The sequence below is a fragment of the Echiichthys vipera genome (genome assembly GCF_963691815.1).
Source record: "Echiichthys vipera genome assembly, chromosome: 4".
Taxonomy (NCBI): Eukaryota; Metazoa; Chordata; class Actinopteri; order Perciformes; family Trachinidae; genus Echiichthys; species Echiichthys vipera.
Genome location: NC_139829.1, coordinates 17,860,518 through 17,880,666, shown reverse-complemented (window position 1 = coordinate 17,880,666; position 20,149 = coordinate 17,860,518). Strand labels below are relative to the sequence as shown.

Below are 20,149 nucleotides of genomic sequence, written 5' to 3'. Positions count from 1 at the left end.
GTGCCTTTCTTTGAATCTACTGTATGCTGCTTTGGATTAGATTCACTTACATTTGACAACACTGTTATTTTAAATAAAAGCTTGTTTAAACTGAACAACTTCTCATATATGAAGATCTGTTTTGTGTGAAAATTGTGAACTGGTAACATTTTTGTTGGCTGTATTGGATATTTACTCAAATGCTGTATGAAATGATGTAAAGTAGAATTTTGAGGTACTTGTACTTTACTTGAGTAATCAATTGTATGCTACATTATACCTCTACTCCATTTATTTGGTTTTGTTACTAGTAATTTGACAGATTCAGATTATTAATACAAACTATTATCACCAAATGAAATGACATATAATAGATTAAGCTACAGAGCAGTTTATAAAGTAAATAACATTAGCACCACCTTTATCAGCCGCATTATTAAAGTGATATTCACATTTATTCTATTAATAATTATAATCTGATAATATATTTTTTTTATGAAATGGGCCAATCTGTATAATGAATACTTTTTGTACTTAAACTACATTTTTATACTGATACTTTTGTACTTAAGTTACATTTCCCAGCTTTTGATCAATAACGTATTTCTATTCTATTCTATTCTATTATTCTATTTTGAATGCAGGACCTTTACTTGTAACAGAATATTTCTACACTGTGGTATTGATACTTAAGTACTGCTAATTGTTGGGACTCACAGCAAACGTGATATCCAAAAAGACAATTTGTCCAAAAGTGTATCCAATTGATATAAAACCTCTGAATTAATCTCTGTACTGTCTGTCCTTTTATTTTGAAAAACACACGTACCGGAAAAGATTCCTCATAGGTGCGGATGGATGCAAAGATGGCGGAAGAGGAGAGCCAGTTTGAAGAATGTGAACAAATAGACTTTTTAAGAGATCGACATGTACGATTCTTCCAGAGAACGCTTCAGGTGTTACCCGAGAGATACGCCTCGCTGGAAACAACCAGGTACCGTTACTGGAGTGAAAAAAGTCGCTTTAGTTTATATGTTTTGCAGAAGAACTTGACTAGCATCCGAGCTAGCTTTGGTTCAACGGTTTTGAATGAGGGCTAGTGCTACTTAGCTTAGCGGACTTGCTAACATCCTCAGTAGTGAAGTTATGACAGATTGGTTGTAACGTTACTAAAAACAGGAATTTAATGGTACATGACGCACCGTTAAACTGAAGGTCAGTGGGTCATATTGTGATAGTTTTATGGATAATTTGAAAGTAAACTTGAAGCAGAATGGACTGTTAAGTTGGATAGCTTCTTCATTTGTATACGTTACTTTTTATTTTCAAATTATTTTTTAACAAAATCCATATACAAACAATACGCTCAAAATCTTCACAGAGTAAAAAAAAAATCAAGTGCTTACAATGGTGCAAAATTCTAATAGAATCGAATAAACAAACATACAAATAATATCAATAATTAAACGAGAATAAAGCTAGGGCTTTTCTGTAACTCATTAACTTCAATCATGTTGAAACGTTTTGCTGAATTACTTGGATCATAACTTTAAGGGCTTACAACACAAATTCATGCTGGAATATATTAAAAGAAGGTTTCACTTTCACTTTTCACTTTCATATACTAGGATTTATATGGATGATCAGGCTGTTGTTTTTTGTAGAAGTTACTTCATATATATCTCTCTCTAGAATAAGCTGAACTAAACCAGTTGTTGAGTTGGTTTTATCACCTAGTGTCTCTGTTTACTGCCACAGTTTTTATATTGCCTCTTATTTGATGCATAACTCTGACCATGCATATGTATTCATGTAGCTTGTATATGTGGATCCTTCTGTCCACCAATGTTAAATGAGCCTAAATGACTAAGGTCGCTGTCTGCCTTCTTTCCAGGTTAACAATCATATTTTTTGCCCTGTCTGGCCTCGATGTGCTGGACGCTCTGGATGTGATTGATAGAAACACCATGATTGAGTGGATCTACTCACTACAGGTTCTGCCCACAGAGGACCGTAAGTCTCATGACCTGACTGTAAATAATAAGCTGTGTTTGAACGGTTAATTATAAAACGGTTAGTACAAATTGTCATTGCCAATGAGAATAACATAACAACAGTTGTTCTCAAAGCACCTACCGGTAACCATATTTTGAGCAAGTTGAATGAAGCATAGGCACCACATCCTCCAATTTTGAGCATATTTGAATACATTATAACTTTATAATTACTGCCCTGGTGGAAACTACATAAGTATAAAACCTTCCTGCAATGTGAGCAACAGTCACTCAGTGTGTGGGGATTTGCCTTGGTTCAAGTCCCTGTACAGACAGACCAATTACAGAGTGGTACTGGTATGTCGCCTTCTTAATATTTGAGGCCAATTATTCTATTAATGGTATGCAATGTGTGTGCGTCTATGGGGTCTAGGGTTTTATCAGATTGTGAGAGTGAGAGTATTTTTAGATTTTGAAACAGATAATTGATTCCAAAGGTCCTCTTCATCTCACCTGTTCTAACCGTACCTCTGATCATAAGAGAAAGTTGGTCTCTAAATATTTAACGACTTGTTTTTTTCTGTCTCTAACAAGCCACTCTGTACCATCTGTTTAGATGCCCAGTTAGTTCATTATTCAAGACATCAACAGAAATCATGTTGGGATAGAGGTGCTTGATTGGTCTCATTTTTGCTGCTGCCATATGTTTGGCTGTCTGGCTCGTTTTCAGTCATTAGATGTAAAAATAAAGCTTGGGTGGCACTTGAGATTCCTAATGTGTGGCTTCTGTTCCTGGGTTTCTGCAGTACTAATACAAATAAGTAAGCAATGCACTTCATATCATGTATGCAATGTATTGTCAGAAATAGTGGTATGATGTGAGACACAATATAAAAGCATTTGGTTGACATATGTTGAAATGGGCAGTAGCGAATTGTGCACTCTTTGTAGTATGATATCGCTTTGTCACTTGGGTTCTGCTGTATTTAATGTCTATCGTGGCCAGTAGATGGCAGCAGTACACTTTCCCAGTTAGCTGAGCATCTTTGCAGCACCCCTTGGAAGGTCAATTCAGACAAAATGAAACCTGTTTTGTGAGACAGTAAAACAGAGTAGAGCTTTGTCGTTCCATCTTCTCTTGCTCCCTGCCAGTACATAACCCTTCTTCACTTTCTCTTCTCCTGTTATTCTCTTCCAGAAGTGAACCTTAGTCGTTGTGGGTTTCGGGGATCGTCACATATTGGAATTCCTTACAGCACTAAGGTACTGCCTTAGCCTACACTGTTTTTCACCTACTTTGTTTTGTATGTAAAAGGTAAAGAGCCCCCTCCTGCTATATATAAGTCTAAAAATATATTTGGTCGGGTAAACATATTCACTACTGTGAGCCCATGTGTTCTCTTCCTTTCCAATTTCAATAATATTTCAACATTTCAATCATTGTCCTTGTCTGTTTTTTCACATCAGGGGGCCTGAGTCCTTTCATTTCATTACCAGTCATTGTAATAGTTTTTTTACAGTTGGCATTACTTCTCCATTCCCATAGAAACATTGTAGTGGATGTAATGGCAATCCTAACCCCAGTCATTTCCCTAAAAAAGGTATTTTTTAGCTGTCTGTAAATATCTTAATACTGGGTCTGTTTTTAAAGTCGGTGCTTCTTTTTCTCCAGATGTTTATTTTGATAACTAACGTAAGCTCTCTTTTTTTGTCTTTCCGCTGCAATTGTATGACTAATATTTCATTTTTATATTTTCTTCAGGGTCCAGGTGTGCTTCATCCATATGACAGTGGTCATGTAGCCATGACCTACACAGGGCTGTGCTCACTGATAATACTGGGAGATGACCTGAGCCGGGTCAACAAACAGGCCTGTCTGGCTGGTCTCAGAGCGCTGCAGCTCGAGGACGGCAGGTCAGTGTACATGTACACGCTCACTCACACATTTTAGCATTTGTATTCTGATTTACGCTGGCACTTTCACTGACTCAAATATACCTGAGGTCATGTAAACAGTAGCAGTTTTAATGCAAACTGACATTAACGTTTGGTCCTGCAACAATACTTGCTTTGTCCAAACTCTCACACATGTTGTGTTTATCATATCTGGCAGATAACACTATCTTCAGACATATATCTGATTGAACCCTTTAGCAATTTCAGCTGACTGCTTTTTTTAATGATATATTATGACTTAAATTCTCCAAATTCTGAACAGAGACATTCAGCTCATTTTCATCTGATTATGTAACTCTCCTGTCTTTGTGGTTTTCTATGTTTGTGTGTGTCGCCTTGCTTCCAGTTTCTATGCAGTGCCAGAAGGAAGTGAGAATGATATACGGTTTATCTACTGTGCAGCCAGTATCTGTTACATGCTGGATGACTGGTCAGGCATGGACATCCAAAAGGCCATTGAGTACATCAAAGGGAGTTTGGTAAGTAAATGTTAAAAACGTAGAATGAGGCATTAAACTGTGGGGGAAAAAATTACGTTTTTGATACAACCTCTGACTCTGCACCATTCAAAGTAGTGCTTGAATGGGGAAAATAGGCCACCCACCTTCAGGAGGTGGCGCTTAGCCTAGAAATCCTTCATTTATAATAAATGTGTTAGGGTTGAGCGGTTTATCATGGTCTTAAAGCTCTAACAGCAGAGTTTTTTCCACCTCACCAGAAGAAAAACAGCATGTCCCAGTTTTATGATGTGGCGCATGAGTGATATTTCTGGGAGAATGTTTACTAATGTTTAGCCCAACGCTTACTTTAGCCTCAGTTTTTGTCTTTCCATCAGACGTGGGTTCAACACATCAAAGCGGTCTGTGTGAGGCGTTGTCTTCATGCCTGTCATCTCTCTTGTAGAACGATAGTCCCCAGAGCAGAGAGAAAGTCCCATTCACCTCTTAACTTCAGCTCATTGGAGACATTTAACACAAGAGGGTTTCATTACACAGTTTCACAGTTTATTGTGCCCAGGGTGTGTATGACTATGCCTTTCGCCTTTCTCTCTCTTTCACAGAGAGAAAACACACACACACACACACACACACACACACACACACACACACACACACACACACACACACACACACACACACACACACACACACACACACACACACACACACACACACACACACACACACACACAGAGGGAAGCTCTGTTAATTAGTTAACAGATAACTGTGATTCAGTGTCTGAAAGGTATATTTATCCACTGGCCACATGCTGGTGGTTGGATTCCAAAATGTCTTTGGCAGTGCAACTTAGTTGTTGGTGACTGCGAGTATTCAGAAACAACCAGATGATAGCTGGTTTTGTGTTGAGAATCCCTGGAACAGTAGACAAGTTTACCAGCCACACTGAAGTTTCACTTACATTTGGATGACGCCCGGTGTCCTTTTACCAACCTTTTTGTTATAGTCCGATCAGACCAGACAATGTACCTTGTTAAATTTTCCCAAGTGACTGCCATCTGTTGTTGTACTTGTGTATTTTTGTAGGAAGGAACCAATATGATAGGCAGTTGTTGCTTTAATACTGGTCACAGATTCATGGGAAATGAGATTGTTAAAAAACAAGGTCATGGAGCGGGCTCATTTTTAGCTACTCTGTTAAATAAAAAATTTAGGCTGAAGTACTTGTAAAACCCCTCTGGGAGTTTTAAACAACATTAATACAAGACTGAAAACTGTTCTTAAAGGTTCTTTAAAAATATTGTACTGTAGCTGATAACAAATACAACTTGGATTAAATTGAACAATGGGAAGTTTTGCTGAACATTGGCAAATAAAACAGTTTAATTTAGATCTCCTTAGAACTGCTGAAATTTAATTTCAACACAACTAAATACAAGAAAGGAAAGATGTTAATACAACAAGTTGACATGCCAGTTGATGATGCATTCAGTTGGGACTTGACCAGTAAGAGCGAATGGGAAGCCTCAAGACTCATTTTGACACAATAGTGCAGCTCTGGTCAGCTAAAACAGCTGGGAAGGAAATTTTAAATGATTCCTCACATTTTTTACTTTTATTCTTTAAGATAGGTTCTGTATAAATAAATATATGCATTTCAGCCTCTTCTGTCACTAATCTCTTTCCACGCTCCCATTAGCCTTTCATGACAGATAAAATATTGCTTGTAATTGAATGGCTTTTCTTTGTCCTCTACACAGTCATATGACAATGGGTTTGGCCAGGGAGCTGGGCGAGAGTCACATGGTGAGTATGATCATCTTGTAATGGCTGACACTTAGTTACAGATGTCAGAAATGTGAGGTTGAAAGCTGCATGCCCATCAGGGCGGATGTTCTGGTAAGTCAGAGACAAAGAGTACAAATGCACGCCCCCTTTTCAGCCCAAAATCAAACCTGTGATTTAAGAATATCATGAAGGTTCATATCCAAACAAAATATTTGTGGGTGCGTTGGTGGTGTAGTAGAAGAGGGCATGACAGAGGCTGATGGGAGTAACTGGTTTAAAGGATTAGCCATTAAAATCCGTCTCTAGATACATTGTCCTCATTAATCCCCCACCCCCACTCAAATTAAACCTTATTATTCTTACACAAAAGCCTTCATCACACGCACACACACACACACACACACACACACACACACACACACACACACACACACACACACTTCAAAGCTCTTTTCGACATGGAAAAGGTTGTTTTTATAGTTTTGACTGTATATAGATGAATTCTATGGAAATAAAACGGTTTGATGGGGCCGATCCTAATGCATCTTGGTCATTTCCCTCCTTGCGATAAATTAAAGTTTGATGATTACAGTCTTGACTGAGACTTACCTCTCTTCTGCAAACCAGTCAACTCTCTGCCGAAGGGCTGATAACACATTAGCAGAGATATACAGTAGATGCTCATTATCCACCCACTCTTGAAGTGTGTGTTTGTTCAGTACCAAGACTTCCCACACTGCGCGTTGATTTTGCACACACTCATACACTGCTTTTGTAGATAATTGTGTTTGAGCAACTGTGAAGTTCAATACGTGAAACGTGGTATTACAGAAAGAATGTGCCAGGGTAATAAATACATTTTTTTCATGCGTATATATTTAGTGTGGCTTTTAACTCACTGCTTCCCCTGTATTTCAAGCATTTTCGTGATCTTTAGGCTATGTACTCTTGTTTTCCAAATACAGAGTGCTTCCGTTTCCATTTAATGCACTTAAAAAATTCCCAATTGTTGGTTTCAATGACTAACGTGCTGGGGCTCCTCAGGGAAAAATAGTTACGTTAAGGTGTGACAATTAGACCTACTGTTAGGATAAATTGTTTTGGATTCCTCATAGTTGTGTTTGATTCAGATTTTTGTTTATCCCCACTGATCTTCCTGCGCCTCCAGCAGGGAGTGAGCTAGACGTGTTTGATTAGAGGAGAGTGTGACATGTCGGCAGATTTACACCACTGACGACACACTTCATCCAACCTTTTCTGTGTTTCTCTCCATCGCACATGAACATACACAGATAAGCAGCAAGGGACGTTGGTGATGTTTAGGGTTGAGTTAAAGGCATGGTGATAATGAAAGCAGCTGACAGTTGTGTTGTTGTGAAGGTGATGGATAGCTGCTGCTTGTGGGTGTACAGCACTGATAACATCCTGTCATCAATCGATGAACACACTAATGCTTGTATGACTCTAGGTTTAAAGACTTTCTGTATTCAGTTTCTTTGTATTCACACGAAATGTAGGTGAGCTCCAAGTTGTGCTAACTTCCAAGGAAAGGTAGAAAGTAAAGAAATATTTGGCAGTAAAAGAGCCCACACACAGACACACCCTCTGTTTTTACTTCAGTGCCCTGTAATCATCTAGTTGTCTGTCGTTAAAACACGCCAGGGTGAACCACTCGAAAAGGCTTTTTAATTGTAATACACTGTCAGGAATCAGTAGTCCCATTTAATTGGATACATTTGTGTTATAAATTGCCCATATCCTCTGTAATTATGATATGCACCTGCTTGTTTGTGTCCAGGTGGCTGGACGTACTGCGCCATAGCCTCTCTGTGTCTGATGGGTCGACTGGAGGCAGCGCTGAGTCAGCGGGAGCTGGACAGGATCCGGCGCTGGTGTATCATGAGGCAGCAGAGCGGATTCCACGGGCGCCCTAACAAACCTGTAGACACATGCTACTCCTTTTGGGTGGGAGCTACGCTTGAGGTACAGACTGGTGTAACAGACACATATTCACATACACACTCCTGCATGCATTAACATGCATTTAAGTATTTTACCTGCTGATTTTCTGCACTTTTGCCACCAGTTGTCTCTCATGGGGGGGGAGTTTTAAAAAGTGTACTGGCTTGCACGAAATAACATGGGGCATTTTTTAAATAGCACGGTAACTACTCGCAGTGGCAAAAAAAAAAAAAGACAACTGGGTTAATCACCCCACACCCACATACACACAACCCAAAAAGATCTTGTGAGCAAACCTTTCAGCATGTTGGTCATAATTATGCCAGAGGTGCATACATGCAAACACAAGGTTAAGAAAATCGTGAGCTAAACTGCAGCTATGTATGAGTAAGCCAGGGATGCAGCACGCACATAAGCAAACACGATACCAGAGAACAGTGAATTTTTGGGTCAAAACTGTGCCAGAGGGACAAATGCACACACACAAACCAAATATTTGTGTATAGCAGTATGGCAAACATCAAAACTTGATGTTTCCTCTATTAATATCTTTATAGACCCTTTGTGAAATTAAGTGCTATGCTAGAGCCTGAACTCAGTTTCTTAACACAACATGCTCAATATATTTGGAACCAACAACCCTTAAAAATAATTAGCAACTCGCTGATTTAAAATGTTACGTTTTCACGTTTGCACCCACATGTCATGCTAAAGCATTTCCCTTCATCCCCTCCTTTTCTCCCCCACTCTTCCCTCTCTTGTGTCCCAGCTGTTAGATGTGTTTCAGTATACAAACTTTGACAAGAACAGGAGCTTCATTTTGTCCACGCAGGATCGGTTGGTGGGGGGATTCGCCAAGTGGCCGGACAGCCATCCAGGTGAATTATTTGACTCGGGAACATCTCACAGTCATCGAATAGAGTGCAAATAAAAGGACACTAGACAAAAGCCTATAGCAGAATATGGATGTTTATATGGATCTTGTGTCAGCGTTGCTGTTTTTATACCTCCGCGACAGCCATGTCCGGAGGCCTCATGTTTTCCGGTTGTCCGTCCATCTGTCCTGTTCTTGTGAACCTGATGTCTCAGGAACCCCTGGAGAGATTTTCTTCAAATTTGGTACCTTGGACTCAGGGATAAAGTGATTAGTGTGAGACTTCACAAAACACATTTTTGTTCATAAAAAAATCTACTTCTACTCTAATTATGACATTTCAATATTACGCACAAATGTATATAATAAAAAAAAAGATAAAACAATGACGTGATGACATTTTATATCCAAAACTTCAATGTGGCATCATAACGTTATGAACACTTCTCTGGCCATTATTCATTGCCGTAACTCAGGAACAGAATGGGAGACATTTGGTCACATACTGAATCGGTGACACTGACCTTGAAACTGTGGTGATCCCTGTGGTGCTGAGTTGAAGGTTTGTGTGAAAGATCCACGTTTCTGTCAAATTGTGACAAAGTGACCTCAAATTCCATGTACTTTTTACTGCTGTTATGGCAACAGGGGTGGAGAAGTTTAATGTCCATGTGGTGGAAATGCAAATAGACTATGTAGAGGTTTCTGTTCAACATATTGTTGCTGTTTATTTTTCAGTAGATTTAAAGTACAAAAAGATGCTGGAACTAAAATTTCCGTTTCTCTTCTTTTTTCTCTTTCAAGTGGACGGTTTGTGCCCTGCCCTCCACAGGTGCAGAGACGTCAGGGTGGAGTTTTGCTTGGCAGTTTAGTTGAGATCAATTGAAAAGCTGTTGTAATCCTAAACTTCAAATGTGCACATGTTTGCGTCTTCTTGTGTTCTTGCTAGCCCTTGTGATGTGTAATTGATGAGGCGATTGTTCATAGGTAGCCCGAGGACATAGGAGATCAAGCTCCTCACATTACAGGAACAAGGCAGGGAAGATGGGCTGTAAGAAACAATGAGAGTTATTTACAAAGCCTTGTAAATGTTACTGAACAAAAGAGAGTTTTAGGAAATAAAAGGGACTCTTTTGCAACAGATAGCATTGGACTAGCATGCACTTGAACATTGTGGTCAATAGGCAAAGCTACTGATGTACAGGATCTGGTCTGGGAAGATAGGAAGGTCACAATAAGACAGAACAAAAGAAGGTGCTGTCTATTTGTCAGGCAGATCTGCACCAAATATAGCCAATTGTACTTGGATGTGATACAACCTGGTTCTGTCCACAGTTTCTTGTTGAGGAGGATAATGTTAGGAGCAGCTGGTATTATGTAATGACATAGTGGTTAACATTTCGGGGCGGTTGCTGCGCAGTTGTGTGAAACCAGCTAAAGATAATTTAGGGTGGAACAATAAACATTTTTTTATCATCACAATATCAACTCAACAAAAATAAATATATATATATATATATTTCCTTATTAAGCAAACCTTTTTTTAAAAGCCTTGAGTTTAAGTCCTTATGAATCCTGATTGATGCAGCTAATGTTGCTTTGATTGATTTGATGTCTGTGTCCAATCATCTATCACTTAATTATAATTCAATTACTGGTCCATTTACTGGCCTGTGCAGCTTTTACACTGGTCCCAGGGGAGGGAAAGGGCCACAGGGGCCAACCTATATGCATTATGTATTGCTTCTTAAAGGAGCAGTGTAACAAAAACAATGTATAATGTTGTTTTTTAAATTAGGAAAGGAGGTTATTGTTTTATTGATTCAGTAATGGAGAGAGTGATGCCAAACGCCATCGTCTTCTTAGCTCTGATCAGGTCTGCAGACCTGTCATATGCAGGTGCTTCTGCTGTGATACATGTTACCATCTCTGACCTAGTTTCTCCCTTTTCCCCTCCCTTCTTTCACTCTTTTCATCCTCTTTTCTCTCATTTCCTGTCCATCAGACCCTCTCCATGCCTACTTAGGGCTGTGTGGTTTGTCTCTTATCGGAGAGCCCAGTTTGAGGAAGGTCCACCCAGCTCTTAACATCACCCAGAGAGCCTTTCAGCATGTCCAGCAGCTGCAGCAGACATGGAGGGACAGCACTGGCAGCTGTAGCAGACAGCATTGACAGCAGGATGATCCACAGCTCTGCCTCTGAACAGGTTCAGTAATCAGGAACATCTAACACTAGTCGTTCAAAGGCAACTGGACTTTTGCTGTGTGTCTTGAAGACGTTTGGCTACTCATCTGAGAGGCCTCTTCATTTCAGAAATCAGGAAGGTTTTTAAGACCCCAGTTATTTCTGTGGTAACTTCGGGGAGCTAATTTTAACTTCATCTAAAGTGACTTTTCTGTTAAGCAATATACGCCACACTTTTCTTTTTTTGCTGCCTTTTTTTATTATTATTAGACCTAAGTAAATAACAATGTGCATTGTGGTTTGTGTGGATAAAAAATGTGCCAGAAAGTAAAATTTGAGTCACTGGAGACTCAAAGTAATTCCAGATGCCTCAATTTTGCAAACTTTTTTGATGATGCAGTATTGGAAGCTTCCTGCTCTTCATCATAGTCAACAACACAACGTTCCTAGCCGAGGATGAACTGACTCACTTCATATGCACATAAGAAACCTCCTCAAAGTAAATGTTATTCCCTGAGACCCAGAGGAGGGCTTAGGGAACATCTAAATGATGTCTTTTAATGGTTCTGTTGTATTTGGTGGCTTCAGTAGCACAAAGGTTTTGAGTCGGCTGGTGTTGATTTTATGAATCAACTAGATACGCCTTTGCTGTCGCTGAATAATGTCCCTGTGTATGACAAAAATAGAGCAAATAAGTTCCTCATTATTGTTCACAAACCAGTATGAGTTGTACAATGTTAATTGCAGGGGAGAAATTTTGAGACAAAATCATGTTTCTTTTTAGAAAAATCCTCATACATCCTCAGACAAAGAACACCCCAAGGCACTTTGCTCCCTACAAAGCATTCTTTGCCTCTCTGCCCCTCTAACATCTCCATCCTCACATTGCTCTTGAACCTCTTCAAAGCCTCAAGCTCTCCAGTCCCAAAGGTGATACCAGCCTGGCAGGCAAACTGTCCCATGTTTCTCACATCAGCTCACTGCAGTTTCACCACTACAGGCTTTGTTCAGTTTAAGAGGGATTTAAATGATAATAGAACTGCTGGGGTGAAAGGCAGCTAAAGAACCAACAACCACCTCAAGGGGGATAATCTATGGTGGAAGAAAAACATTAGATTAGATAGATTTAGATTAAAATAAGATAGCTACAGGCATTATCACTTCAGATCACAGAGAATATAGTTTATTGTTCACATTTTCCTGAGGCTTAAAGGAAAATTGATTGCCTCTTAAGGGAATTTGGTAAAAAAATAAAAAATATATATATATATATATATATATATATATATATATATATATATATATATATATATATATATATATATATATATATATATATATATATAAGGCAGTAGCTGTCAATTTAACCACAGAAACCATCCCCTGACTCCTGAACCCTGAACTGATCTGAGGTACCCTCCTTCACCAGCTTCCATACTCCGCTGCAAGGCACTAGCCAACCTTAATTCAATAGAAGAAAGATGATACAGTGGCATCATAACTTGGGTAAATGTATACTTTTGAACAGCACTGGGGCGATAACTGCGGGGCGATAACCTAGAACAACGCTTTATCGAAACCAATGCAGCTTGCAGCTCACACAAGCGACTTCCAGCTGGGTTTAGCTACAAATTGGAATTTTAAAGATTTAAATCCTCATAACATCCAGACATTGGGATGCATAGGCACTAAAATTCTGAGTTGAGCTCTTCCCTTTTCATCATGCTCTTGATTCCCAGCAAGTGATATATCCAGCTTCACAGGTTCCTCCAGCCCCCTGCTGAAGCCATACCCTTTCATGATAAGACCACTACCACAGCTAACACCTGCTCCCTGAGATGGCGAGTGAGGAGGAGACAATATCACAGCAGGTCGGACTTACAGTGGCCTCTCTGAAACGCGTTACCTGCGGGAGTCTACTGTGTGTTGCACAAGACTGGATATGAAATATAATATGACCTCTGTGGTTTTCCTTCAACCATCTAAAATGAAGCTGCTTTTGGCCTCGTCTCCCCTCCTGTCAAGTTTCCCTCTTTTTCAGACTTAGCAAATAAAGCAGACAGACAGAGGAACGGAGAGAGGAGGAGGAGAGGTAAATAAATAATTTGACCCATCTATTATTAAGAGTGAACTGTCGGAGGCTGGAATCTCCTCTCTGAACCCAGACCAAACCCCCAGTGTTATATAGCCTTTTTTTGGTGCACAATCAATTGCTTTCTAGCTTTAGGTTTGGCCTCAGTTTTTCCTCAAACAACTGGCTTTGCCACAGTTACTCTTGCTGACTTCTCTCCTGCTATTTTTTTTTCTTTTTTACAAACATTTTGTTAGTTGCCACAAAATATTCTTTGATAATTTCACCTTTGGTAAAGCTCAGCTATGACTTTTATTGCTGCTGCTGAATTGAGCCTCAGACACACAAATGTGTAATTCTGTGTTACACAAACTCAACGAAAATTAGCTTTTGAATTATGGAATATCCCAAACCTGAGTGATCCTAAAAAAAAAAAGTTCAACGACTGTCTCATTTTCTCAAGTGACTTTTACGACTTGCACCACCTCCTTCGGCTGGGGTCTGTCCTTTGTGTACACAGGCCAAGTCATATGGTCATATGACAAGACCACGCTTGATTCATTCTGAAATGTGCCTCATGTAGCATTGTTCTGGGTCACCGCTCTCTGAATTCTTTCTCCTTCCTTTTTATAATTTAACTACATGTATAGCATGCTTAAATTGGGCTCAGCTTGGCTGTTATAATAACGAAAGGCACTGAAATGTGCATCCTAAAACCTAGTAAACATTGAGGGAGTGCCTCAATGTTTACTAGGAACACCTACTCTGTAAACAATTTCCCCTCCTCCCATCTATATAGATCAGACACACCAAACAGACTTTAGCTGTCTGGTAGAGGTCGTCAGAATCCGACTTTGTCCCTTAATGTTTGATCGATAATTGATTTCCAGAAGGGAGGAGAATTAATTGAGGCGGAACCCATAAATGCGTATTTGACTTAAAAAAGGATGAAAGATTGGATGGATGGATTTGCCACTTACTGCATCTCAGCAGTCGTCATATTGCATCTCCTTTTTGCTACATCATAATGCAGTCTGTGCTCTCAGTCCCACAGCATGTTAGGGGAGGAGGCTTTGAGCTTTTAAGTTGGTTGCAGCATTTGGATCGTCCTGAGATGTGAAATAATTGTGAAAGTCTTTTGAGAAGCAGCCAAAATGCCACACATGGTCAACCTTGCTCTATCAACTAATATACATAGTGTAATGATAAAAAAATGTAACAATAAATGTAATGGAATTTATTTTTTCTATGCTTTGTAGCGATATTAAGTGTAGATACACATGTAAATGTCTATAAATATGTGACTTCTATTGTGCAAGTGCTCAAGATGAAATGTTTACAGCTACATCAGTGAGATGGTTAGAGGAATTGGATACACAAATGTTGATATGTGATGTATTATAGTACTTCAGCTTTGAATTTGAGGACTAATGTTGATTGTAGCTCGGCGGTGCATACTGTATTTATGGTGAATAAAGACACATACTAACTTTTACATTTGTTCTGGTTTCACTGTGAGATTGCTTTTGGCTGCAAGATTTAAAGATGTAGTCTTTTAAGTTACTATTTATCAAAGGGTGAGTTAAAACAATGGTGATTGATCATATGACCCACTAATGAAAGTACTTCTACTTGCCTTTTTGCTGAGTAATCCAATGAGTGTGTCTGTGGCGACGTTCTCTCCCTAGATGTAATTGTGACGCTATTGTGCGTTTCAATAAAGTTTACAGAAGAGCAAAAAATAAATAAATAGTCAACACACATAGCGACTGTCAATGTGACAAGATGGAGGGCCCTGGAAAGCCAGGCTCATCTGCAGTTGCATCTTACTGCCAAAGATGCCGCTAGAAACAACATATCTCAATTCTTAAGGAGTACAACTTTAAAGGTCCCATATAAAATATATGCTCCTGTGTGATCAAAAACAATATAAATAAATCTCACTTTATACATTATGAGACCTTTAAAGTTGATGGTGTTTTATCCCCTTGAGGGCTTAAATGTGCTCTGAGAATTTCATGGCAATTCACTGTTCACTGTGATGTCTTGCACAAGGTTGACATTTTGTCCTGAAAGGGGTGCTCAGAGAAGGTTAACCACTGGAAATCATGTGTATAATTGGTCCAAAGAAAGCTATATATATATATATATATATATAAACAAAGTTGACCCATTAGATCTGGATCAGTGTCTTTAATAGAAAAACTTTTTACAGTACATTCTTAAGTAATTCTCAGCTGTCTTCTGTAATGTAACTATTCAGAGCAAGGGGTTTTACTTTCTGATGAAAAGTAGAATTAAAATCAGAGGCAGGCATTGTTACATCTGCTACTCAGACATTTGTTATTGCATTCATCTCTGACATAAGTAGACTAAGGTGCACTTTGTCTGCCTTTTCAGGAAAAAGAAAGCAGGGTTTTATAATTACCTACAACAGCTGAGGTTATGTATGAAAGACCAAGTTTCCTTCTGTCGGAGACTATGTGGCTGGATGACTCAACCTTCTTTGCTCTATTTTTAACTTCAAAGTTGACAACTGGCTGTTGTTTTCTAATTTGCCTCAATTGCCTTTAATTTTGCATCCTACGTGGATGAGCTTTTATAGAAACTGTTCTTTGCTAGGTCAGTGACTAAGATGTATTTAAAAGCCTCGAGGGAAGGGGGGTTTCACTGGATACAAGGCACACATGCAAACACATACTGTATATAGAGTCCCACTTGGGAGCTGCATAGCACAGTCACTGACTTCACTTTTGGCACTGATGAGGTAATTCGATCCAGACAAGAATGCCTAGTAGCACTTGGATATCTAATCTGAATGTAGAGGTTTATAAAAAATTTAAACGGCACTTGATCACACTTGATCAAACCAAAGAAAAAATAAGGTTTTAAATATATTTCCTTCTACTGTGAATACAGCCCAACCCAGATTACGGCTCTCCAGAGATGCAGCTGTAGTTTGGGTGTGGTTATATGGTCCCCTGTGCCTCAGACAACTTATACCTGTGTGGCACTAGCCTTTCCTTGGAGACATGTAACCTTAGATTGCCACTGAGTAGGAGTGGCTGAGTGGAAGAAAAAAAATCTGGTTTGGTAAACTTTGATGACTCAGATTTTCTGCCATCGAGTGCAGAGAAAACCAGCGGCAGCATCGTTGTCAAGTTGTTTTATTCAACCGCATGTTATTTCTTGACTAGAGCTATTGCTATAATACAGTATGTTTACTGCTTTTCATCATGTGATATCTATGACTCATCCAGAATGACCCACAGGCCCCAGGGTGGATATATATGTGTTTATACAACAGCTTGCTTTCGCTGTAGTTATTTAACTTGAATCAATTCTGCTTAGTAAAACACACGAATCAATACATTTGATTGATTATTCAGTAAAGTGGAGGGCACTGTGGCTCAGCTTTTTGCTCAGCTATATGGCTCTTTATGGGTCAGTCAAGTGTCATCTCTATAGATATTACTCATGAGCACTGTGCTCACTATGCCCCAGAGAGTCTATTGAAATGGTCATAAAAGATATGGATATAGACTCTGGAGTTGACCAGTTAGCCGTATTCTACTTCACAGTGAGGCAACCCTTACTGTTTATAAATTCAGAGTTCATGTATGAATGCTTATCGATTAGTTATGAGACAATAATAAGGACAAGCTTATTGTTCATCAAATTTGATAGACATTTATGGTTCCCAGATGAGGTGCTATATAAATAATGTGAAAGTATCCACAAGCTGATGTCACAACTATACTATTTATAGGTAGAAATTGCTGCTACAGTGCTGTTACAGTCATTCCCAGGCTGCAGTGGCAGTATGGAGATGCCAAGAGCGCAGCTGCGGAAAACCTGTAAACACTGAGCTTTCAGACAGAGGGTGAATACAGGTATATTCAGACAGACAGTATGACAAAAATTATGTGTTTTTTGAACATTAAATCATGAAAAAATGTTCCAACAGAAACCCAAAGTGCAATTATGAACCTGAAAATTAGCATAATATGCAACCTTTAATACTGACTGATAAAGTATTCCAAAATGATTTATTAGAAATGCCTTAGGAAGGCTACTGTTGAATAATGCAATACTTATTTCAAGGTAATAATCGCCACCATGACAGCTTTTCCAAAAATGAAACCATGTTGCTCTACTGCAGTGAACAGTTATTGTCTCAGTGCTTTTGGAAACAAACACTAGTCAGTTAGTAGTTGTGTTATTAGTTGTGTCATGCTCCGTTTGCTCTGTCGGGGCAGCCTGTCCGTTTGTTCCCCTCCACATGCTCAATGGAGTGGAACATGTCTGCATGAAGCCATGAGGCCATATGGTGACGCGGAACAAGTGGCATTGCCAGAAGAAAAAAGAAAAAAATTAAAAACACGCATTTAATCCGGTCTGACATCCCGGCTCATGCATGAAACATGTCTCTATTTGAATCTGCCATGACATATACACGACAGAACACAAAACACCACGAGACAAAAGACTTACATATTTGGGTCGAAATGAGCAGAAATGAGCCCATATAAACTAACACATGCACACATGAGCGCGCTGCCAGCCATGCGTAAACGTCCAATTTGACTGAATGCAGCACTAACAGATTTAAGACCCCCCACCATCCGCCCCTTTAATCCTCAATCTGAGATTATTATGATTATTTCCTAGTGATCGATGGATAAAACGGACTGATACATGACAGAGCAGGAGAATACAAAGAGCTCTGTGAGTGGGGACATCGCCGCTGAGGGAGAAGGAGGGAGATGGTACAGTACTGTGGAGACGAGGGCGGGGTTTTCCCTCCAAGATGAGGCAACCCAAAAATAAAATTGGCTTCTTGTAGCCGGCGCATGTACTATAGACTCCACGGACAAACACACAAGCCTGAACAGAGAGGGAGGGAGGAGAGAGGGTGGTGGTGATGATGATGAGGAGGTGGTCCGAGGAGCGGCTCTTCTCTCTTCATGTTGTCTCCCCTGTGAAGCTGTGGAGCTTTTGATCCTGTTTGTTCAAGCCGCAGCTGCTGTTTGTGTGTGGGTGCTTTTCTACATTTGTAACATTCCTGTTTGCTGACTGGCCGGTCAGTGTGCTGCAACATCCACCGTCATCTGTAGCCATGTCGGACTCTGAGGACATGACGGAGTTCGCCAGTATCGTGGAGCGGATCGAGCGAGGAGAGGTGAGTCTCTCTCATCCGGATGATTTACGGTCCTTCTGACAGCAGCGGTCTGTTGGTCGTCATGCTCCCGACAGCAGCAGCAGCAGCAGCGCCGGGTCGGCCTGCAGAGCTGTCAGGGGATGGAGAGGGATGCTGATCAACCCAGACCACTGCTTATTCTGTTCTAATCACGTAATGTTCATTGATGTCACATTGTATTGTAGCATATTATGCTATATTCACTCATCTATTCTGATATTGTAACATCTGGGGAATTTATAGGTTATCTCCTCATATCCATTGAATAGCCAGGCCCACATGTAGTCTATCTATCTATCTATCTATCTGGAAAATTATGATGACAATTTTCTGGCTTAATCTATTAAACATTTGGTCTATAAAATGTCAGAAAATCAATGTCCATCCCAGTTTCTCAAAGTCCAAGGTGATGTCTTAAAATGCCCTGTTTTGACAGTCACAACCCCAAATATATTAATACTATATATGATGAAAATAGCTGCTGATAATTTTTCTGTGTGTGACTAATCAATTAGTCGACTTTTCTTTGAAACTCTGTTCTGTTCTATTGTAATTTTGTAAAATATGTCAGCTGTGTGTCATATTATTGCCAACATTATGCAGTTAAGAATTGATATTTTAGCATGCCCTGTTACATTCAATTATATTATATTATTAGTGATATGCCCCCATAACTCTATTCTGAGAAAATCCGACCATATTCTGCTCACAAAGGATTTAAGACCCACTTCTATTCTAGGCCTTGTGGCTTCAAGGCATGGGCTGCTCTTCTATACTTTGAGAAAAACATAAAGAGTCTAATTAGAAGCTGCAGAAGTGAGTGTGTTGGTAGTTAGATAGTGCTGCAGGCAGATCACAGACTCCTGTCAATATGTGGGACACTTTGCAGCAGCTGTGTGGTGAGATGGGGCACTGGGTTACTGAGGTGTGTATTTGCACATGGGAGGGGGTCTTTACCCATTTCACCTATTTCAGACTGACAGAATGTGTTAAAATGCATATCTTCTACTCACACAAACTGTATCATTCATCCATGTGTGTGTGTGTGTGTGTGTGTGTGTGTGTGTGTGTGTGTGTGTGTGTGTGTGTGTGTGTGTGTGTTTCATGTGTCGGATGAAAAAAAGAAGAACAGACACACGTGATTGACTCACTGGCTAGCTACAGTTGCTGAATTCAGTGATATTTTAAAATTTAATGAGGTCTGTCTTGCACAACAAGGTTTACTCTTCTATCTGTGTTGGGAGAATGATCAGAGAAAAATTAAGATTTGAGCAAATATATAACAGTGATCCTATTGTGAGAGACATTCTTTGTTGAGTCTCTCTTAGGCTACAGTATCAAAATACAAAACCGCACAACAAAAGACTGTGCAGACATTATGTTCCTTAAAGTATACTTTTTAATGTGACCTCTTTGATAACAATGTGTCACTAAAATGGGGGAAACTGTGAAAAATATTCAGTGGATTTGGACCAGGATTATAGTCCGTGGAAATGCAGTTTTCAAATAAAATGTAGGAAAAGTTCTCCTTTATAATGTTTTGTTGCTTAGCCAGAAAATGCAGAATAAAAATAGATCACATGCTTTGAAAATTACGCAGAATTCCATGGAGCCATTTAGGTGTTTTAGCAGGCAGGCAAGCACTATCCTCTCCCATGTGTTTTGACTCCCATGGGTCCTATA

At 39.5% G+C, this 20,149-nt stretch overlaps 2 protein-coding genes across 3 annotated transcripts in view; both read left to right on the top strand.

Moving 5' to 3' along the window:
- Positions 1 to 833: 833 nt before the first annotated feature.
- pggt1b (protein geranylgeranyltransferase type I, beta subunit) lies at positions 834 to 12,356 on the top strand (the record flags this gene model as incomplete). The annotated part of the gene is made up of 9 exons (XM_083912444.1): positions 834 to 973; positions 1,874 to 1,992; positions 3,172 to 3,236; positions 3,736 to 3,887; positions 4,276 to 4,408; positions 6,148 to 6,193; positions 7,974 to 8,158; positions 8,907 to 9,015; positions 11,017 to 12,356. The coding sequence occupies 9 exons, from the start codon at positions 834 to 836 to the stop codon at positions 11,181 to 11,183; spliced, it is 1,116 nt and encodes a 371-aa protein (XP_083768570.1). The 3' UTR covers positions 11,184 to 12,356.
- A 5,990-nt stretch (positions 12,357 to 18,346) lies between these two features.
- The window catches only part of trim36 (tripartite motif containing 36), a 32,539-nt gene continuing 30,736 nt past the window's right edge, over positions 18,347 to 20,149 (top strand). For both annotated transcript variants that reach the window (XM_083911941.1, XM_083911940.1), the window contains exon 1: positions 18,347 to 18,448. In XM_083911941.1, coding sequence (XP_083768067.1) covers positions 18,386 to 18,448 — 63 coding nt within the window. In that variant the 5' untranslated portion in view covers positions 18,347 to 18,385. The remainder of the gene's footprint in view (positions 18,449 to 20,149) is intronic.